General features: G+C 37.9%; 2 protein-coding genes across 6 annotated transcripts in view; both read left to right on the top strand.

The window, feature by feature from the left end:
- The first annotated feature begins 477 nt into the window (after positions 1 to 477).
- Positions 478 to 5,792, top strand: nucb1 (nucleobindin 1). The gene is made up of 13 exons (XM_039687360.2): positions 478 to 615; positions 936 to 1,059; positions 1,161 to 1,268; positions 2,007 to 2,139; positions 2,248 to 2,351; positions 2,842 to 3,027; positions 3,153 to 3,243; positions 3,323 to 3,381; positions 3,948 to 4,040; positions 4,630 to 4,719; positions 4,825 to 4,998; positions 5,250 to 5,376; positions 5,508 to 5,792. Exons 2-13 carry the CDS (start codon positions 946 to 948, stop codon positions 5,594 to 5,596), a joined length of 1,368 nt encoding a protein of 455 aa, XP_039543294.2. The 5' UTR covers positions 478 to 615; positions 936 to 945; the 3' UTR covers positions 5,597 to 5,792.
- An 8,237-nt stretch (positions 5,793 to 14,029) lies between these two features.
- ppfia3 (PTPRF interacting protein alpha 3) overlaps positions 14,030 to 21,858 on the top strand; it is a 39,221-nt gene continuing 31,392 nt past the window's right edge. For 2 of the 5 annotated variants that reach the window (XM_039687065.2, XM_039687064.2), the window contains exons 1-2: positions 14,032 to 14,217; positions 16,828 to 17,919. In XM_039687065.2, the coding sequence (XP_039542999.2) occupies positions 17,587 to 17,919 (333 nt within the window). In that variant the 5' untranslated portion in view covers positions 14,032 to 14,217; positions 16,828 to 17,586. Of the gene's footprint in view, positions 14,218 to 16,827; positions 17,920 to 19,761; positions 19,857 to 21,858 lie in introns of those variants that run through there. The other 3 variants (XM_089128518.1, XM_089128516.1, XM_089128517.1) reach the window with 3 other exon arrangements.

Below are 21,858 nucleotides of genomic sequence, written 5' to 3'. Positions count from 1 at the left end.
ATGCAAGATGAAGAAAGAAACATGGTGCAAGATCTTGGTCCTTGCTCTTTTAGAAAGTTACTGGCATAATAATAATAATAATAATATAGACTATGGTAATACGATCGTTTGTTATTAGTTTGTATATTACAATTATTATTAGTAAATTATATTTAAAAAAGAGAAATAACTTTTTTCTAATTATTTTTATTTAATTTTTTACAAACGTAACAGTTGATTTGTTACGCGACTTAGGCCTACATTAAAAGGATATAATAATTTCCAAATAAATTGCCATTTTGGAAAACTGGCTTAATGGAATTATAGAAAATTACATTTATACATTTATGTATTACATTTATAATTGTAAAAAGAAAATGGTGTTACTATACAAACAGGTACGGCGAAATCATGTGTGGACATTTTTTTTATCAATGGTTTGCCTGTAGGGTTTGCCTGTGGTTTGCACCAGAATACATGGCTCTGGTTTGCTTGCACCTTTGCACGCAAGAAGCGTCGCGTTTGGATTGCGTCATAATCCATAGCCGCAGTTTTTTAAGCAGCAGTGCTGAGTCTAATTTGTTGGCGTCATCATACATAGGTTCACTCACCGCTGAAACAGGATCTGACCCAGTGGTAAGATAACTTGTTGTTGTTTTTTTAATATATAGACTATCTTAGATAGGCAGTACAAACGACAGTACAGACAGCTGTTTTTTTAGAAGTTGCATCTGTTGTCAAACGTATTCAGTGTGTTTTCGAGAACAAACAGGCGTCCGGTTATTTGTTTCGGCTATTCTCTCTCGTCATGATCGATGTGTAACGTTACACGTTACTCTTTAAAGGACAGTTCTCGCAACAAAAATATAAGCTAAACGATTCTTCAATGTCGAGGTGTTCCTTTAGGTTGAAAAAGTGAAGGCTGCCTAATTAAAGTACATCTGTGCATTTTCAAGATATCCAAGGATGACCGGCGGGGTTAAAGGGTTGATTCTTCTGTCTCTCTGTCTGGTGGTGTGGACAGTGCCTATAGATCGCAAACAGGACCCCCCTCAGGCGGAAAAACCAGAAGAGAATGCGGTAAGACTGGTCTCAGATCAAGAGCATGTCATGTGCGCTTATCATTTAGTCCAGTATTTACATGCACTCTTGTTTAATTATGCTGGATGTGTATGTTTCAGGACACTGGTCTTTACTATGACCGTTACCTCAGAGAGGTAATAGAGGTGTTGGAAACAGACCCTCACTTCAGAGAAAAACTCCAGACGGCCAACACAGAAGACATCAAGGTAAACCACACTCTCTGTAGAGCACAACAGTGAAAAGCCCATTCATCTTCTCCATAGAGTTATAAATATCATTCAAGATAGATTTACCATGATCACAGAGCTTAAGGCAATAGCATGTGTTCTGTAGAAGTAAAGTTCAAACTAGTTGGACACTGAACTCTCATAACCAACTTGTGTTGGTTTTCTACATATTTTATTTTAGCTTAAATAGCTTGCCTATATTGTATTTTATATTTATTATGTATTGTACTTTTATTATACTAGTTTAAATGGACAGTTGACTCAAAAATAATTTACTTGCCCTGAAATGGTTCCAATCCTCTATGATTGAATAAGAAGATATTGTGAAAAATGGCAGTAAACAAACATTGACTTTTTTTCATACAATGAATGTCTGGTGGTTACCCACATTCTTCAAAATATATTTTTATTTGTTCAGCAGAAGAATGAAATTCATACAGGTTTGAAACAACTTGTGGGTGAACTATCCGTTAAAGTCAGTCATTTCATTTATTTTTGCAATTTGAAATGTTTGGTCGTTTACCTCATATATTACACATCTATTTTCTTATAGTTACAAGATTTGCATATTTTTTTACTCGTTACAAATTTATTTTGTGAAAGATCCCTCTGGAAAAAAATGAATTGGGGAAAATACCAATATAGCTGAAAATGTGTTACGCTTTGAAGTTTGATAATTTCATCTGCATTCTTTAATGGAAAGATACTGTCTTTTAGAACGGACGCCTCAGTAAAGAGTTGGATTTGGTGGGCCATCATGTGAGGACTCGACTGGATGAGCTGAAGAGGCAGGAGGTCTCGCGTCTCAGGATGTTGCTGAAGGCAAAAATGGACAGCACCAATTTGCAGAGTATGTTTGTTTATTACTCAAATGATGCTGATAAGCAAGAAAATCTGTTGATTCTGTTCTTGTGCCTCCTACACTTATGTACACAGAAATATTTTATTGTGATTGCAGGTGTTCAGATGGATCACGCCTCCTTGTTGAAGCAGTTTGAACATCTGGATCCTCATAATCAGAACACATTTGAGGCCAAAGACCTGGAGCTGCTTATCGCCACAGTAATGCCCATTACTTAATGCTCAGACCCATTTGCCTCAAATTAATATTCCACAGTAAATTAGTAAAATCCTTACAAATTACATAAATTAAAACCTAAAATGAAATGCCCAGCAATAAAATTAGAACAGAATAATACATAATTTAATTTAAACACAAAGACTGTATTATTGTTCCAAAAATAAGATGACCCTGATTAGAAGACCTCTCAAACTTCTCTAAAATGTTTCTTCAGTGAGCATCTGTTATAAAACACTCCCAGTACATTCATTTTGACAATTACGCGAATATGTCTGACTGTCTGAGCAGAAATACAATGTTATCACTGAGGCGCCCTAGTGTTTGAAAACCACTGTTCTAGAATAGAAGACAAACCATTTTTTTCAGATTTATTAATTAAATAAACTTATATTTGTCTTATATTTGGAACAATACAGTAATAAAAACCTAAAACTGTCTATGGAATCATACGCTTTTGTGCTTATTTGTCAGGCCACTAAAGATCTTGAGAATTACGATGCAGAGCACCATGAGGAGTTTAAGCGGTACGAGATGCTGAAAGAACATGAGAGGAGGGAGTACCTGAAGAGTTTGGACCAGGAGAAGAGGGAGAAGGAGGAGAAGCGAATCGAAGAGCTGAAAGAAAAGCACCGGAAACATCCGAAAGTTAACGCTCCGGTGAGAGGGATGAAGAATGGGAGATGTATGGATAGATAGACTGAGAAGAGTTGAATCTGTTTCTGCTTACTTCACATATGATATTAGTAAAGCTTTCTTTTATTCTTTTCTCACCATCCATTCAGGGTAGTGTGGATCAGTTACGGGAGGTTTGGGAAGAGACAGATGGGCTGGATCCACAGGAGTTCAATCCAAAGACTTTCTTTAAGCTCCACGGTTGGTCTCTTTGTCCTCAGTTAGACCATAAGCAGCCGATTTGCAGGAAAAATGAATTGAATTGCTTTTTCTCCCCTAGATTCAAATGGCGACGGTGTGTTGGATGAGCAAGAGCTGGAGGCCCTCTTCACAAAAGAGGTAATGTTTGACATTTGAGGTTGGTGAGTCATGACAGTCTGTTATTGACAGGTACGGCTCTAATGGCTATCCTGAGTAAAACATCCTCAGCATGGGAATCCATGATGACATTTTTTTGATAAAGTCATAAAAGCTGAAAGGGATACTCCACTTTTTTTGTAAATAGGCTCATTTTACCACTCCCCCAGAGTTAAACAGTTGGGTTTTACCGTTTTCGAATGTATTCAGCCGATTTTCTGCTATTTAGAAGAATATCAGTAACCAGACGGTGTCTGATCTCATTGACTTCTGATCTCATTGACTTCCATAGTATATTTTTTTCCTACTATGGAAGTCAATGAGACCAGAAACTGTCTGGTTACTGATATTCTTCTAAATATCAGAAAATCGGCTGAATGGATTTGAAAACGGTAAAACTCAACTGTTTAACTCTGGGGGAGTTGTAAAATGAGCCCATTTACAAAAAAAGTGGAGTATCCTTTAACAAGCTAATATCAATCATCGAAAAAAATGCAAGTGGCTATTATGTCTTCAATGTGTTCATCTTTTCTTTTTTGCTTTTTTAGCTGGAGAAAGTGTATGATCCCAAGAATGAAGAGGATGACATGATGGAGATGGAGGAGGAAAGGCTGAGGATGCGAGAACATGTCATGCAAAACGTAAAATATTTACTTTCTTTCTCAATCACTCTTGTTGAGTGTGTTTGCATGTACAGTACAACAAAAAATTGAAAACTACCAAATTCAGCCATAAAAGCCTTAACTCTATGTAAACTCATTAGGAAATGTGATACTTTTTTTCTTTAAGCCGCCAAACTGTCAGTCCAAAATTGATAATCTGCAAAAATGTGTACCTGCTGATTGTGTTTAAACTATTTATCTGATAAAAGAATTAGATTAAAGAAAGATTGCTTTTTAGGTTGAGCGTTTAAGTGTAACTTTAAAGAGACTGGTGCAATAGTATGTATGTAAATGCACTCATTTTCTGTCTTTGCCTTTATCAGCCATTCTCAGACTCTCCTTCAGCTTTTTAACACTTTCCCAATGTGTGGAGCAGCAGTGACTCCATCTGTTCTGTTCCTTCAGGGTGCATGAGATGAAGAAATAGACATTCTTTTATCTGGCTTAAAATACTCCCTGCCCCTAATGTCTTATTTTTTAATTAGTTTCTTCAGTTGTCTTTTAAATACCTATAACTGATGAAATGGGCTTTTTTCTCTCTCTCTTTCACTGCTTCCTCACACTACAGGTAGATGTCAATCATGACAGGCTGGTCAGCCTGGAAGAGTTCCTCAAATCTACGGAGAAGAAAGAGTTTAATGACCAAAAGGAATGGGAGGTTAGAGGCAGATTTAGATGCGTCTGGATTTATTATACTGTTTTTACATGGCAGTGTTTTGTGCTAACTCATTATCTTTCAACACACTTTATGCCTCAATTTAAGACACTGGATGATACAAAGCCAGTGTACACAGAAGAGGAGCTGCAGCGCTTTGAGGCGGAACTTCGGGATAAGGAGGTGGAGCTTGGCAGAAGGGCAGAGACATTACGACAGGAGCAGGAACTTCTCAAAGAGAGAAGCAAAGCTCTAGAGGCACAGAAACGAGAATATCAGCAGGTAGGTAATTTTATGTTTATATTGTTACATTTCTTGGTTTTTGTATGCGTTTGTGTTAAAGACAATACAAAAATCACATGTTGTAAGTGTAAGCACAAAAAACCTTTACTGCAGTTGACCATACCATACTAAAAAAATTTTTATTGGATTTTAATACGTTTACAACATCTGTACTGCATATTATTGTATTTTTTGGCATTTTTTTTTTTTTGGATGCCAGAGAGCTGAGAGCTTGTTTTACTTCTAATCAGGCAGTAATGGAGATGTCACAAAAACAAAAGGAGCAACAGGCAGTGAATAGACAGCCTCCCTCAGGTCCTAATGGAGAGCTCCAGTTTCAAAACGAGATCCAGAAACTAGCAAATGAAGACAGTCAAGGTGAGAAGAATGAAATGAATAGTCCATGATTCAGCCTTTGATTATAACCTAAATATATTTTTTCAAAAACTGCTTATATTAACCCTTTCAGGGTAAGTGTTTCATCAAACATGGCCTGTTTTGTCTTTTAGTGGTTAAAGTCCCAGTCGATCAGAATGGAGATGTTAAGAATAACCTGCCAGCTGAGCCACCACAGAATCTGCCTCAGCACACCTCCTAACACACACACGCACATCCCTAACTGATTTGAACTTCTATAGATCTTGCCTTTTAATTGCACATACACATACAAACCTACTGGCTTATCCTAATCTGAAACTCGGCATAACATAACTAGACCAGAACAATATATTTGAACAGTATACACTCCTCAAATACATACTAATGGTGTTTTCTGTTTCATCCTCAACCAAATATGCTCAATTCCCTAATACAGTGGCATCATAGAGCATTCGCATGTTCCCTTCTAAAGAATGGGATATTAATATTGGATGTGTGGTTTAGTTTGATGGTAGTCAGGGTACCCCCCTTAAATATTGTTGCGATTGCTCTGGTTTCGAAGTTTATGGCCTTGTTTGCTTTGGGTATCTTTTTAGACTCTTTAAAAAAAAATGTGGTTCTTTTCTGTGGTTCACATTTTGTATGTAAAACAAGGCTTTCTGATATTATTGTTTCTTACAGACTGAGATGAGTGCAGACCTGTAAACCAAACATATTAAGAGACTGCAATGTGCAATGAATTTGCATTTTTGTTAATGGTTTAGTTTGATGGTAGTCAGGGCCCACCCCCCCTTAAATATTGTTGCGATTGCTCTGGTTTTGAAGTTTATGGCCTTGTTTGCTTTGGGTATCTTTTTAGACTCTTTAAAAAAATGTGGTTCTTTTCTGTGGTTCACATTTTGTCTGTAAAACAAGGCTTTCTGATATTATTGTTTCTTACAGACTGAGATGAGTGCAGACCTGTAAACCAAACATATTAAGAGACTGCAATGTGCAATGAATCTGCATTTTTGTTAATGTAATATAAAAAAAGTCACAATTATTTTATGACAGTGTTTTATTTCTTTCATTTAATAAAGAATATTTAAAAAATATGCTACTGTTGTCAGATTTTAAATCCTGCGATCTATTGCAAAGAAAATGTGGTTTTCTTAAAGGGATAGTTCAGCCAAAAAAGAAAATTTTGTTATTTACACACAAAGATGTATGACTTTCATTCTTCAGTTGAACACGCACATACAAACACAAATATATTTTAAACCAATTTAATAGTTAAACAAGATTGGGCCCTTAATGACTTTCACTGTATAGATAAAAACATGCTGACATTTTTCAAAATGGTTTGGATTGACATGAGAATTGAACAATGGGGTAAACTAACTTTTAAACTCAACAGATACTTTGAGATTGTAGTGTTGCCCATTCCTTAATATCATATTTAGATCACTGTGATCTGCAACAAATATCATAAAACCATCACTGAAAAAATGATTTTTTGGTAAGGTAAATACTACTGAAAAAACCCCAATGTAATTTACTAGAAAAAGTTAGTTCAGGCAAGAATTTTAAAAAAACTAAGTAAGTTACATATTAGTTCAAGCGAGTAGAAATGAAAGCATAGACCTTGAATAATTAATGAGGTTCATTTTTCACTGGTTTCCAGCTGTATTTACACAGTTTTATCATTGCTTTTGTTGTCAGGATTAGTAACTTGCCATTTTGTGACATTTTGAGGAAATTTTCTGCTCAAAATGACACATTCAAACACAAAAACGATCCATCAAATGTTACCGTCATTGTGTGTTGTCTACCAAGTATTGAGGTCTTTGCATTCACTTCATGCTTAACATCTGACATGATGAAGTATAAATTTTCTTAGATAGGCTAAGTCAAACACAAGGCTTATAAATGACTGGTATAATTCAATAGAATTGTTTGAGTGAAATGTAATGCAAAGGAAATTACAACTAAATCGATATTAATCAAGCTTTTACTAGCCAAGTTACTTATATTCTTTGTTACTTTCACTTAACTAAATTAAAGTTTACTTAATTCCATATTCCAAGTAAATTTTAACTTAAGATTTCTAATTAAAGTTACTGATAAATATGTTTAGGTTTTTACTTGGCAAATCTTTGTAAATTTACTAGCATTTTCTGAGTGGAAAAAGTTGCCTAGCTTTTTTCCAAGTAAATCCTACTCCACATTTTTTTCAGTGATCCATAGACTCAACCCATATGTTTCTAAACTGAAACTTTCCAAATGTCAGTTTCAGCTGTTCTGCATTTCTCTTCCAGTAAATCAGTTTACGCCTCTCTTGTTGTGACATCTGCATTGTTCTGAAGTATTCACTGATCTGCGTTGAATGTCGTTTGCTCGCACTCCTTGCCACATGGCATACTTGCTGTAAATTCCATTCCAATTCTGTCAGACACTCTCTCTCTAACCCCAGTGACCTTGTTGCTCTGCCTCTTCTGCTGCAGATGTCACCTTTCAGTTACACTCACTAGTGATGCTACATAGATGTGTAAATGTCCTTCCAGTCACACATCATTACAGCACTGTGAAACTTAAGTGCTGTCCACATATTTAAACTGTTATCTTTGTTTACTTGAGCGTTTTTGCAGCAAGAGATGTTTTTAAAAGAGAAAGGTCACCCAAAAATAAACATTTCCTCATTTATTCTCTATCATGTTGTTCCAGACCTGAATGATTTACTTTCTGTGAAACATAAAAGATGACATAGTTACTTTTTTTTATAAGGTTCCATTTATTAGTTAGGTTAACTACATAAATTAACATGAGCTAACAATAAAAAAGAAATACGTCTTAATCATTGTTAATTTGATACTTTATTCAAATCAAAGTTACATCTGTTAATATTTATTAGAAATGAGCTGTGACTAATAATTGTAATTTTATTAACGTTAACAAAATATTAATAGCCTACTAAAACGAATGTAATGTTCATTCTTATGTTAAGTAGGCTAATGCATTAATTAACGTTCACTAATGGGATTTTAATGTGAGATGTTACTAAAAGATATTGAAAATGGTTTTTTTCTTCATAAAATTAAAATCAATGGGCTTTATATGGATAGAAACATTCTAAAAAATATTGCAGGAGAATTTAAGTCATACAAGTTTGAAGTAAAGGAATTAAATTATGCTGAATAAATTAGGCTATCTCTTGAAGTCGACATGAAATTGTGTTAGGAACCCAGTTTATATGTATAATTTGTTTTTCCATAGAAATACCATTAATCTTATTGTTGTTATTGTTAACTAAAACTGTTAAAACTATTACTAATCGCTTTTGTTAAATGAAGCACCTAACTCAAAATATTAAAAATAGGCCTACTATAAATAATTTTAAGGGAGATTAATCAAAAATAGGAATGTGCCTTAAGAAAGTAACTTTTTTTTACAGATTTTTTTCTTTGGTTTGATGTCATTTCGCAAGGACAAGGACCTTTCTTAACCAGCAAACAGAGGAAGAAATTATTTGTAGAATTCTGTTGCCTGTAAAAGACAAGAGGAATAAAATAAGGAGCCAAAAAATATGACTCAAAGACTGTGGGAAGAGAGTCTGATGAAACGAGTACTTGCTTTCGATAGTGTGAAAGAGGGCTTCTGTTCGAGTCATTTGCATCACTGAGTGGCCTGACTGCTGCTGAATCATCCACTTTTCACAATGCCCCTCTTTTTTTTTTTTTTTTTTTTTTGAATAATATCAACCCTTATGAATTCAGTAGGTATTTTACAGAAGTCTCTGAAGTATTGACAGTCTGGTTTCCACATCTTTTTTCTCGCGCGTTTGCATATGTTAGGGGCACATTACTACTCTCAACTTTTTTATACTCTCATAGGCCTATGTCTGCGAAAAACCGGTGAAGTTTTTTTTGGACAGGTTTCTTAAAGGATTAGGCCACCTAAAATAATAATTATCTCCTAATTCACTCACCCTTAGAGATCGTTTTTAATCGCTACTAGTGAATGGTTTATGAGGCTGGCGTTTTGTGGAAAAAAGAATGACAGCCATAAAGGTCTGGAACAAAAACAGTGAGTATAGGCTAAATGATGACAGACTTCTTATTTTTTCAAAATTCTTGTGTTTTAGTTTTTATTAGAAACAGATCCGAGGCAGATGTATGCGGTCTTTCTGTAGGAATGCCACTATAGCACAATAGCTGATTCCTAATTGGACAACCAGGTATTTGATACTCTCTCTTGACGTTCTCTCATTCACATTTCCTGCCTCTACCCTTGATCTTTCTCTCCCCCTGTCTTTTCTCAGCCTGTGAGGTTTGAGTGATGATAAGAGACAACTAAGCATTTAACACAGAGCACTATTATTCAACACTACAGCACCTCTTGTGTTTGTATCTGGGCCATATTGCAATAGCCTTGATGAACAGAAGAGGGAGCTATGAGCTAATAAAACTTTCCACTGCACTTATAGACGTGTGCCAAACATAGTCTCATCTCCTATATCATGATATCCACATGAGCCATTTTCCTCTGCTTCTGCACCATTATATAGTATCTATTGTTTTCTGTGCTATATGGTCAGGCAAATGCAGGCAATGGATTGCAGTCTGAGCGTGAAACATTGGTCTATGTACTTCTGATAATGCTCAGGTGTTTTTTGGGTCATCATTTTGCTATTGACAGAAGCAAACTGTCCTGCACTTCAGGCTACCAGCACACACACACACACACACACACACACACACACACACACACACACACACACACACACACACACACACACACACACACACACACACACACACACACACACACACACACAGAATATAAATGTGCTGAGTTCACAGGGACAGGCAACAGTCTCCCTCTGTGATTTTTATCTGGTTATCTGCAGGACATGGAGACAAGAGTAGGCTATAGTACGGCATTTTTATAGGTAGTTTAAATGTTTAAAAAAGCATGTTGATTGTATTAATCTATGTTTGGGTCCTGGAGGAGCACATAAATCACACATAAATCATACAAATAAATGTTCCAAATGAGGGGTTTTTGCAGCGATGCCACAGAAGCATTTTGGGTCCCCAACTTATCTTTCAGTCAACAGTTCTTAAAAGAACCATTTTTTTTTTCTTGGTGTGAAGAACATTTTAATCATCTAAGAAACTTTTTCCACTCTAACCTTCTGTAGAATTGAAAGGTTCCAGATGTTAAAGGTTCTTCAAGGAACCATGCCAATAAAGAACCTTTTTATTTAAGAGTGTCAGTTGCAACAAACATCTTAAAGGGATTTTACCCCCCAAAAATAAATTTCTGTCATCATTTCCATGTTCCATGGAACATAAAAGATGTTGTGAGAAATATATCTGGGCTTTATTCTCCATTTGATGAAAATCAATGGTAAGTAACCATAACTGTTTGGTTGTCAACTGTCTTCAAAATCTGCTTTTGTGTTCTACAGAACAAAATAAAGTTATACACGTTTGGAATGACAGAATGGTGAGTAAATGATTACAGAATGCCCATTTTTGAGTGAACTTATCCTTTAAATAAAAGTAAACAAAACCCTCAGTTATAATTGTAACGGTAGTATCGCTCAAGTTTTCTTCTTAGCTAACCCTTTTTTGTGACCTTCTTCTCATCCTGAACTTTTCCTGAACCCGTGAGGACTACGGTTGGTTATATCCCAGTGTTCCTCAACAGTGTCCTCTCCTTTTCTCCTTTCCTAAGCGCTCACTGGCCTGGAAAGCTCTGATGCTGCAGCTCCAAAAGATACTCTGATAAACACCATGTTGCCTCTGTTGCCATGGTGACTGGCTGTGCATGGGTAGAGATGCTAGTACTACAAGCTATGCAAGTTACAGATACATTGTAATGCATTAGAGTAGTGTGTTATGTTTAAGACTCACGTGCATTTTTGCACCTTGTTACATTTCGGGGTGTTGTGTAAAATTGTCTTATGATTTAAGGTTCTCAAAGTGGGATGTGGAAAAACTGCTTAGAAAATACCATGTGAAGTCGTTTTTAATTCGACTAATGTAAAGCTGACATCCACCACATTGTTCTCGTGCAGTAGCCTACTTGCGCCAGCTGCAAGTTGTAGCCTACCACAGCACAGCTGTATCTTTAAATCCTCTCCTTGTGCACAACGATGACATCATCCTCTAAAAATACATTACGTCATCCCTTTCGGGACTCTTCTCATAGCTCCACCCTATTCTACCCTTGTTTTGTTAGCGCTGATCAAAGCAGAAGCCCTCCTCGCCGTTTGTTTTATTGGTGGAGATGTCACCGGTGTCTATTTTATATTGGCTTGTTGCATTCATGTCTGTGTCCTCCACCACTGAAAGTTGATTCTCTGCGCAAGACGTGTCGCGGGCAATTTAAAGGCATTCTGACTTGTAAAAAGCATTTACATGACCGTAAAACGCGTAATTACAACTGTAGACTCGGAATATTCTGAGAGTTACGGTGTGTACCACGTGACCGCTGTACGCGACCCCGCTGATTGATTTTGGAGTTAATAGTGAGAAAAATATAAAACCTTATCAGAGGACGCGAGCTGCTCCAAGTACAGCGTAATTTGTTGTCATCTAATATTTACGGTAATTACGACATTGTGTGAACGCAGCATGATTTTCCGCAAGCGCTCCTCATAGGCTATGATCATGATAATTTCAGGGCTGGTTATAAAAATAGGCTATGTGATAGATAGGTTATATAAGCTACATCACAAATTGTTTGCTTTTTATGAGAAATTGTGTGGGGTGTTTGAGGCAGCTAGGAACTTTCCTAAATTCTGTCACTTAGCCTGTTGGGTAGGCTATTACAAACAGGCTTACTATATAAAATATTAATGTTTTAACTTACAGCGGTTAAACCAAGTAGTAGGCTAGTAAGTTTATTGAACTTTAAGGTGCGCTAAATATGACAAGACGTTACGGTTGTCTGTGGAGGAAACCATAGCAACAGTAGGCAACTCAGCTCGTGCGCTTTATTTGGGCGAAAATAACAAAAATTCAGATTTAAAATCTCAAATTTAGGGCCAATCACAAGTCTGTAAGGTCGTTAACGGTTAGCGAGAAGTGCATTTCGGTTGTACAAAAAAAAATGCTACTTCTAAAAAAAACTTCTAAGTTCCTCCTAACGTGCAAGTTTTAAATATAAAAGGTAGGCCTGCTTTTTATACGGCGTTCAGTTCTTAAGTATTCAAATAGAGTTGCAAATAGATAAAACAACAACAACAACAAAAATGCTCCATAGTTCGTGTTGTTGGAAAATGTTTGGGGCAGACTAGTCTCAGCCTCAGACGTCACGCCCACGGAACGTTGGCTAAACGTCTGATGCATATGGTACACTTAACTGGAAACACTTCAGGAATGTCGAAGTCGTCATCTGATTGGTTGAATTTTATCGGATTTCCGGGGGGCGTCAGTGTCGCGTTTATTTTCGGTCCGCCGGGAAACAAGCGCAGATGTGTGATTGCGGAAGAAAAACTGTTGTGTTTATATGAGTGGCCTATGTGAGTGACAATGAGCATTTCTCAAGATCAGCTAAACGTAGTTGTATGTCCCCTACAATCTATTATGGAAGATCAAGTGAAGTACTTAATTGCGAAGGATATCAGCTGCGTTTGTGGACAAACATGAAACAGACGCTGACATCGCAGCTGGCCGATTCAGTATTCATATATAGGTCGCGCACACTGGATTATAAGGCACATAAGATACTGCAGAGTCAAACGTTTGACTGGGTTTGCGTTATGCATCCACTAGATGTGCTAAAGGCTAAAGGGAATGTAGCGAGTGCGCGGCGCCGGAGATGAGGCGTTTATTTAGTAGGCGTGAGCGCACTGGGGCGGGGACGTAACTTACATTCGTGTGACAAAGCGGACATAAGATGGACATGAGCGAGTTCGTGGGTGAATTTAATAACACGGAGCGTTGTTGGCGCCTCCGGTGACTGCTGACTGACTTGTTGCACACCGGTCTGTTGTTGTGGGGACATTTCCACGCCCCGAAACATGACGCTGAACGAAACGAACTGTAATTGGTTGTTTGACATGTCGGTCTAACGCCCTTATGGGCGGGCCTTGACCAAAGAAAGCTGCTATGAATTCCAGACCTTCAGCCGTCAGTCTGAAGGTCTGGCTACGCGAGACTAGGGGCAGACATGTGGACTGACGGATTTCGAAAAGGATTAACGTTAGCCTATAAAAATATTGTTTTACTCAAAACACAATTATCATAAATACCCGTTTTAAACCCAATAAAATCTCAACTTTCGTGACGATGCAATGAGAATCTGAAAACTTAGGTGATAATTACTAACAAGTGCGGATGGCTTGAGAGGCGCAATACTGAAAGTGACCGTTAGAGGGAGTGGATGTGGTGAGTGGACAGACTGCTCAAGTTCTCACTGTGGTACCCTGAGCTGACCATTTGGACCTTTCGCCCATGAATGCTCAAGCATTGCTCTTAAAATTACACGTTTATCTTCTTATGTGAGGTGGCGGATCGTGTATTTCACAGACATGATGTCACACAGTTGCAGTAGCCCTAGCAACAAGCTCGTGTCTGTGATTACTGTGGTGAAGCAGGCGCGAGTGTTTCTTTAAGAGCCAGCACCTTTACATAGAGAGGGAGGGGAGAAGAGAGAGAGCGATAGAGAGAGACTGTGGTTAGGTGTAACGTTTGCTCGCTCGGTGCCGTCGTTACATGTGTGAGGAAGAGGGAAGGGGGGAGGCTATAACTGGGCAAATTCGGCACCCGAAAGCGCTGCGCTCCGATGGGGTCGACGGGTATGAAATGATGATGATGTCTGTCTAGCGTTTACTCTTCGACGATGACAACGGTGAGCGGTGCATGTCAGCATCGCATGTATTTTCTTATATATGCATGTTTGTGTGTGTGATATCGCCCAGCTGTGGAGATGAGGAGGGGGATGGAGGACTTGGGAGGAGGGGGCGAGGCGAAAGGATGGACGGAAGAGAATAAAATAGCAACATTTGAAGAAATGACACGATGCGTTATTCATAAGAGAAGTTAAATTGTAATCATTTCATTTCAACACTGCATGTCCAGTCGACAGAAGAGAGATGGGATATATATATATATATATATATATATATATATATATATATATATATATATATATATATATATATATATATATATATATATGGTGGAGCGAAAGGCAGAGGAATACGTCAACACATACATTCAGCCTCTGATGCTGAGCGTCGTTTGGGCGAAACGGAACGGTGCTTATTTTTGATCATTCTCTTCATGTTAGTAGGCTACGGAATAGCTAAACAAGATCAGCAGCTTCCAATCACGCACTGGTTCCCTTAAAACGACACCCGTTTCTTCCTTCCTGCGTTTCGACAACGTCCATGGACACACAAAAAGCGCTGCCCGGCTACATGATCGTTACACATCATGAATTTCATTTCCGTATATTATGCGCAACCATTAGCCTGATGACTATAGGATCTACAAAACCTATCAAGAGAAGCAGATGTAGGCTACCAAAGGGGCGAACGGAAAATAAAAGCGGTGAGATGTGGTATTAAGAAACGGCTGCTGTCTATATTGAAGGGAATCTGAAATAGGTGTGTGTCGGAGGAAGAGAGAGGGAGGGAAGCAGAGAGAGACGGATGGACCGACAGACAGAGAGACAAAACAAATGGAATTGGGTGTTGAGTTGAATGTTCTGCATGACAGTCGCGGAAACGAGGCTGATACATTGTCTTCATTCGCCTCGACGTCGTTAACATTCAAGACAGGGGGTATTTAGCACGATTTGTGGCCTGCATGTGCGAGGAATCACTGCTCTGTTGATTCTTCCAAATTCCTGTGTCAACATTTACTGTAACAGGACGCTCTTTCACGCTATTCCCATATTTCTGTAATGGGGAAACCCGATGGTTACAATGTTATTATTAGTTTGATGCTCCCCAATGTGTCTGCCACCATCTAGTGCTGACTCCTGTGTCGAAAAATCCAAGTGATTTCAGTCCATGTCTCTCACTCAGTGCGTTTACATGCACAAGAATATTCTGATGTTTAAATAGAATTTGGTCATATTGTGATGAGGGTCATGCAACATTGCCTAACTATAAGCCAGTATTTTGGTTTCTAGAAATCTGAATTAGATGGTATGTCTGTGCAGGCTATTAATACGATTTTTGTATTATATTCAGAATATCCACCTTTACCAAACATTATTTTTCATGTGCATATGTTCAAGCAAAGGTAATTTGTATGGATATTAGAAATAAACAGCTAAAAAATGCTGAGACACTAGAGATTATTTCTGTTCCTACAAAGGACAGAACATCATGGTCTATATTTGCAAGAGTCTCATGACCTACATGTTGCAATTCATAGCTTGTGTGTTGTTGTTAGGGATATGAATGATATTTAAATTACTAAAATGCATGATGGACTATAAATGGCTCAAGGAAAAAAAAAAAAAGTGCATATCTTGTTTATTTCACCCATATGCTGATTACTTATAAAAATGAGTAATATGTCAAAAGCTCTGGCACATATGAAAGTCTGTTTTCAGAATAAAGGCTTACACCGAATATGGACCGCAATCAGGAAGTTACAGTTATGTGCATGTAAATGTATTCACCATCAAGATTGGCAGATGACTTTTAAGCATTAGTGTTTTCCATTCAGTGTTTTAATTCAGTTTCAGTTTATTGTCCCCTAAGGGAAACTTATCTTGCAGCCAGGTAAACACACAGGTCACACAACAGGTAAACCCTACATACACATACCCATAAACAACACAGACTACTAATTAAAAAACTTATACTATTACTCATCTACGTCATATAATTATATAAGTTTAGCAAAAGAATTGCACATGTTATAGAGTTCTTAGTCCTATTGGACTTAAAACAAGGTACTCTGAATCTCCGACCTAAGGGGAGAACCTCAAAAGAACAATGTAGGGGATGATCTACACATTCCAATATGACATGGTGTCCATAATCACAATATGTTTTTAAAGATTTAAATGACAGCTGATAGTAATCCAACAGCACAGATGCTGCCCTTTCCCAGTGTTACCTGACAGCTTGTATTGCAACATACAATGCAATTTTACCAGCAATTACAAGAGTAAGATATCCTTAACGTTTTCCACCCCCTCTTGCTGTCAGAAGACTTGGTTTTGTTTATTGTGTAATTTCTCCCCATTTATTGTCTTTTTTTTTCTATCCCCGGAGTTTATCAATAAAAACACTATTTCAAAATATCAAAAGTCATTTGGGACACTTACTGCTTTGAAAATGAAACATCAACCCAGCAGATTTACTTTCGAAGTTTGGTTTGCTGAGATATTGAGAATTCACTGGATGTGATCTACAGTATAGCGCTTGATTTCTTCATGACTTGCCCAGCTTTGACCATTTGTGCTAATGTTACTCTCCTTTATTTCCCTCTTCAGCTCTCTTTTACTTGAAGTTCGAACCCATTGGGTAGAAGACTCTCCTCCATGTCCACCCTTCCTTTCACCCAATCCAGTCCCTGCGACCCAGCGACTTTCCCCTCCAACTTTCTCCTGCCACTTTTGTTCCACCTGAGACCACACCCTGCTGCTCAACCCAAACACACCCAAGCCAAGGATTTTGAACAGCACATACTAAGAGCCAACCAGGAGCCTTGAAGCCATTCAGGAAATAGCAACACAACTCATGAATCTACCTGAGTACTGAGGAAAAATAAAGGAAGACAGTGGATAATAAGCTCAAAAAGAAGACCACTCAGATAAACTGGCAGTACTGGTCCACCCGTGAAGAAGAGCACAGTAATTAGGATATCCCACCAAGAAAGCTTGAATAGAGGGTGAAAACAAACAGACACTATCTGAGGGATAAAATATAGTGGAAAAGTAAGAGAGATCAACTGTACGGATAATATATCTGCAATACTCCACACAACACACATTACAAAGACTGTTACGGCACACATTCTTACCACAGTCCTCACGTTACTCCATCCTAGACATCCGCATATGAATGACAAGTTGTTTAACTGTTTGCCGTAGGCTCTCTGGCACGCCAATACTGTCAGATTTGCGGTCCCTCACTGTGATTCTCGCGAATTCCTCTTTGAAAACTTGTAAGGCCAACACGTACACACACTCACCTTTAACCTCCCTCACGCTATCAGATAACGAACTCTCACACCTGTTCACGGCCTCAAGATGATGTGTGAGGTTATGCCCACCATCTCGGAGGACGGGCGGGGTGGTGGTGGCGGAGGCCCGTCCTCTCCTGCCGGAGGCGGTGGGGGTATGGGAGGCGGTGCAGGGGGCATGGGTGGTGGCTATGGGGGCCGAGAGGCTCGCGGTGGAGACGAGGGGGGGAGCACTGGGAATCTGGAGTCTCTAATGGTGAACATGCTGACGGAGCGAGAGCGGCTGCTAGAGAGTCTCCGAGAGACCCAGGACAGTCTCGGCACGGCACAGCTACGTCTGCGAGAGCTGGGTCATGAGAAGGACTCGCTACAGAGACAACTCTCCATCGCACTGCCACAGGTACGCTTAGGGGGTTCTGTATATGTGTGTTTATTATAAAACCTTATTTTAAATTGCATGATAAAGATATGTTATGCACCATGTTGAGATGTTTTAAATTATCATCTTGGCTTTGGAGTAATTTTTTTTTTTAAATATCAAGGGTTCAGTGCAGGTTGCATGCACAGCATTTGTTGGAATGGCATCATGTTGGTTACCACAAGAACAGATTTTTTTTTTTTTAAACAAAGCAAAAACCTGGGTAACAGTGAGGCACTTCTACAACGAGGCCAATCTGTTAACATTAAAACCTCACCGTTTCAAAGACAATCTGTGTTGACATGATTTTAGTATGAAAAAAATAAATTACAAACCTTTTCTGTGTAAAGTTATATCCATTTTTACAATGTTGTTGCCATGACAGCGCACAGCATAAACCCTAAAATGACTATAACATTATGATTTAAACAGAATTACATAACCGTTCAAATAATACACACATTTTAACAGAAGAATTGATGTACATGCTTTTACGAAATCATAGCCTCACATATCTGCTTCAAATTATTCAAAACTGGGCCCGTTGTCTCCCATTGTAAGTTCATCACAATGACAGAATTTTTTGTTAGATTAGGGTCAGAATTATTCTTTTGCGAGAATCAATTAACATCATAGCACAAATGCTGGGTAATTCACCACTGACAAGGCTTTAATAGGACTTGGGTGTATATGCAGTAGAAATATGAATATATTACTAGAGAAAACATAAGAAAAGGGCTGTGATGTCCTCTTTTGCCAAAAACTGAAAACACCCATAATGCACTTGATTTTGGCATTGCACCTCTTTTGATTCGACTGTCTGTGAGCCGACAGGCAAAATGCAGAAGTTCAGCCTGTAGTTTTAACAAAAGCCCCAGCATCCGGCAAACTTTTGCAGACAAATAAATGGGCATATCCTGGGTGCAGGGAACATGGAGAAAGAGTACTACTGAGTAATGTTCATTTGCATACTACTGTCATTGTAACAATACTAGGCTGGTTGATATTCTTTAACTTGTATTGGACTTTGGAATATCCCTGTAAAGGGTTAGTTCACCCAAAAATAAAACCTACCCTCATGTCGTTCCAAACCCTTAAGACTTTAGTTCATTTTTGAAACACAAATGAGAGATATTTTAAATGAAATCTGAGAATTTCTGTTCCCCCTACATAGACAACTACTCAACTACCACCTGAGAGTTCATAAAGAGATCGTACAACTAATCCATATATGAATTAAGAAAGAGATTTGATCACTTTATTTGATGAAAAGATTGAATTTTGTATTTTATTGACATATAGACATCGATCAGTGAAATTAAACAGAAGCTGAACCTAACCTGCTTGACACACGAGAACAAACCTCTTGCTGAAGCTCAAACGTGCTGCGTAACACGAGAATGAACCTCATTGGTTCTCGCGTGTCAGGTGAACATGCTTGAGCTTCTGTTTACCGCAACTGATGTGTGAGGTAATGAATGTTTATGTGAATAAAAACCTAAATTCAATCCGTTCATCATAAAAAGCGATCGTCTCTTCAGAAAATGTTGGACTAAACCGCTCAATTCATATAGATTAGTTTTACAATCTCTTTATGAACCTTTTGAAGAGTTAAAGAGTCAGTTAGCTGTTTATGGAGGGAAAGAAATTCTCAGATTTCATCAAAAAGATCTTTATTTGTGTTGTGAAGATTAACAAAAGTCTTGTGGGTTTGGAATAACATGAGGTTGAGTAATTCATTTTGGGTGACCTGTCCCTTTAAGAATGTCCTGTGCTGAATAGTTTGGAAAAACAGGTCATTGAGTGGAACCATGTCTTCAGGAAGGATACACTGCCAGTGAAGTATAAAGTATAAGTAAGATTACATCTATACAGATGTAAAGAATCTAGAAAGAGATGGTCAGAACTAAGCGTGTCTGGTTTGTATGATTTACTTTGTCTGAATTGAACAGTCTGGATTTATACCTGTCTGATTTGGCTAACATTCAAGCTAATATTTATCTTGCAGACTGGTGGGCTGTTGTAGTCCTTTTTGCATCGGGTCTTGTACTGTTTTCTCTGCTCTGATCTAATTTAAGGTGTTCTACTGATTATATACAATTCTGTAACCAACTTTACATGTCAGGGTGCTACTTTTTTAGTTTTTTGGCCAATATTTAAACTCTTGAACAGCCCTGGTTGTTTCATTGGTAGATTTGGTCAAATAATGAGTTTAAACTCTTTAATGACATCATAGCAGCTTAAGGTGATGTAATATTATGGGCTTTGCATGTGTATTTAGGATCAGAACAGTTTTAAAATAATTATATATTCACAATTTGCGATTCGCTAATTGTTTAAACCTAATGCACAAAATATAAAAGTGTGTTCATGAGTTATATTTATATTTACAAATAGATTGTTGATTACGCATTTGCAAATCGTTATACATTTGAGACACCTTAGATTTGTGTTTAGATGTTTTTTTTTTCTTTCACAAATACATTTAGCAAAGTTTGTACTCTCTGACGATCAGATGAGACATTTTACAGTCAGGCCAATCATAAAACAGTTTTGTTCAGCTCTGTAACTCATGTATGTCTTTTTGGGAAGAGTTGTGTTATGTTTAAATGTCACAATTACATGTTATTACTTTCAGTTTTTTCAACTTAAGTCACTTACTACCTCTCTTTCATCCTTGCTGGCTGTCTGTCATATTATATTGCTGAAGAACATACAAGTACACAATATTTTGCAAGCGGCAACCACCTTTATTTGCAGAAGGGAATCTTTTAAGTAATGTGTGTACAGAAGAAAGGAGTCTCTCCTAATATCCCAAACTCTTTAAACCACACCGAATGAGTTACCTAATTGAGAAAGAGTAGCTAGTCTTTCTCTGCATACAATGTGGATTTCATTTTTCATAAAATTCTTTGATACTACGAATTTGGTTGTTGAGTTTTATTCTTGTGTAACTGTAACATTTTAGCATAACATCTCACTCTTTCCAGAAAAGCTCTTTGCACAGAAGAGACACGACACGATACTGCTTGAGTCACTGAGTTGAACTTGAACATAAATATTGTGATTGACTGCATTGATAAATGTTTTCTCTATTTATCATATTTCCTACTGTATTCATGTTTTTTCTTTTATCAGTGTAAAATTGAACAAAGTACAGTGTGTTCCTTTTGTTACATTTATGCTACAAATGAAGAAAAAAAATCTGCAAGGTAATTCATCATCTGTATAGAGCATCACAGTCCTGCCCACAGCCGGTGTTGGAAGTAAAAATTCAAAACAATTTCTAAATTGACATTTGGGATATAAGTCATTAAAACGTAACCATACATGGTAGACTTAAAACCAGCTATGGCTGTACTAAGTGATTGTACAGTATATGCTCATATAAATGCCAAAAGTTCATGGGGGCACTAACCGTGTTTTAAGATAAATGCCTTTTATTCGCGATGTAGGCCTATTGGATAAGTACTTCATTACCCACGATCCTGAACAATCCCACAGTGATGCATCTGATTGGTGGAAATCGTGTAACGTGTCTGAAAACCCATGAAGGCACGTGAAGACTGAAGATCGCGTAATGACGTAGGGCTAAGTTCATTGGTCGCACCTCAGAGACACCCCCGCGACATTGGATGTGCAGTTGCCACAGCACAGCCTATGAGCGAGCCAGATGCTCAATGTTTAAGCATATGCAGCTGCAAATGCGTTTTACATATAAGCTTCAGTAAATCGAGGAAAAGGAGTTTCCCTGCACATTCACTATGTAAAATTCACTGGAGGAAAAATTTCACGTGGCCGTCGTCAGATTTGGAAGTCACCCAAAAGGCTCTTTCACGGTGGCTTTCAGTCAACTTTAGTGAGGCGCAGTGGTTTATGGGAGGAGTAGTTCCTTTGCTCGGAAATTAAAATATGTACACA

The sequence above is a fragment of the Pimephales promelas genome, chromosome 3 (assembly GCF_988280905.1).
Source record: "Pimephales promelas chromosome 3, fPimPro1.hap1.1, whole genome shotgun sequence".
NCBI classification, from domain to species: domain Eukaryota; kingdom Metazoa; phylum Chordata; class Actinopteri; order Cypriniformes; family Leuciscidae; genus Pimephales; species Pimephales promelas.
This window is presented reverse-complemented; position numbering and strand designations above follow the sequence as displayed.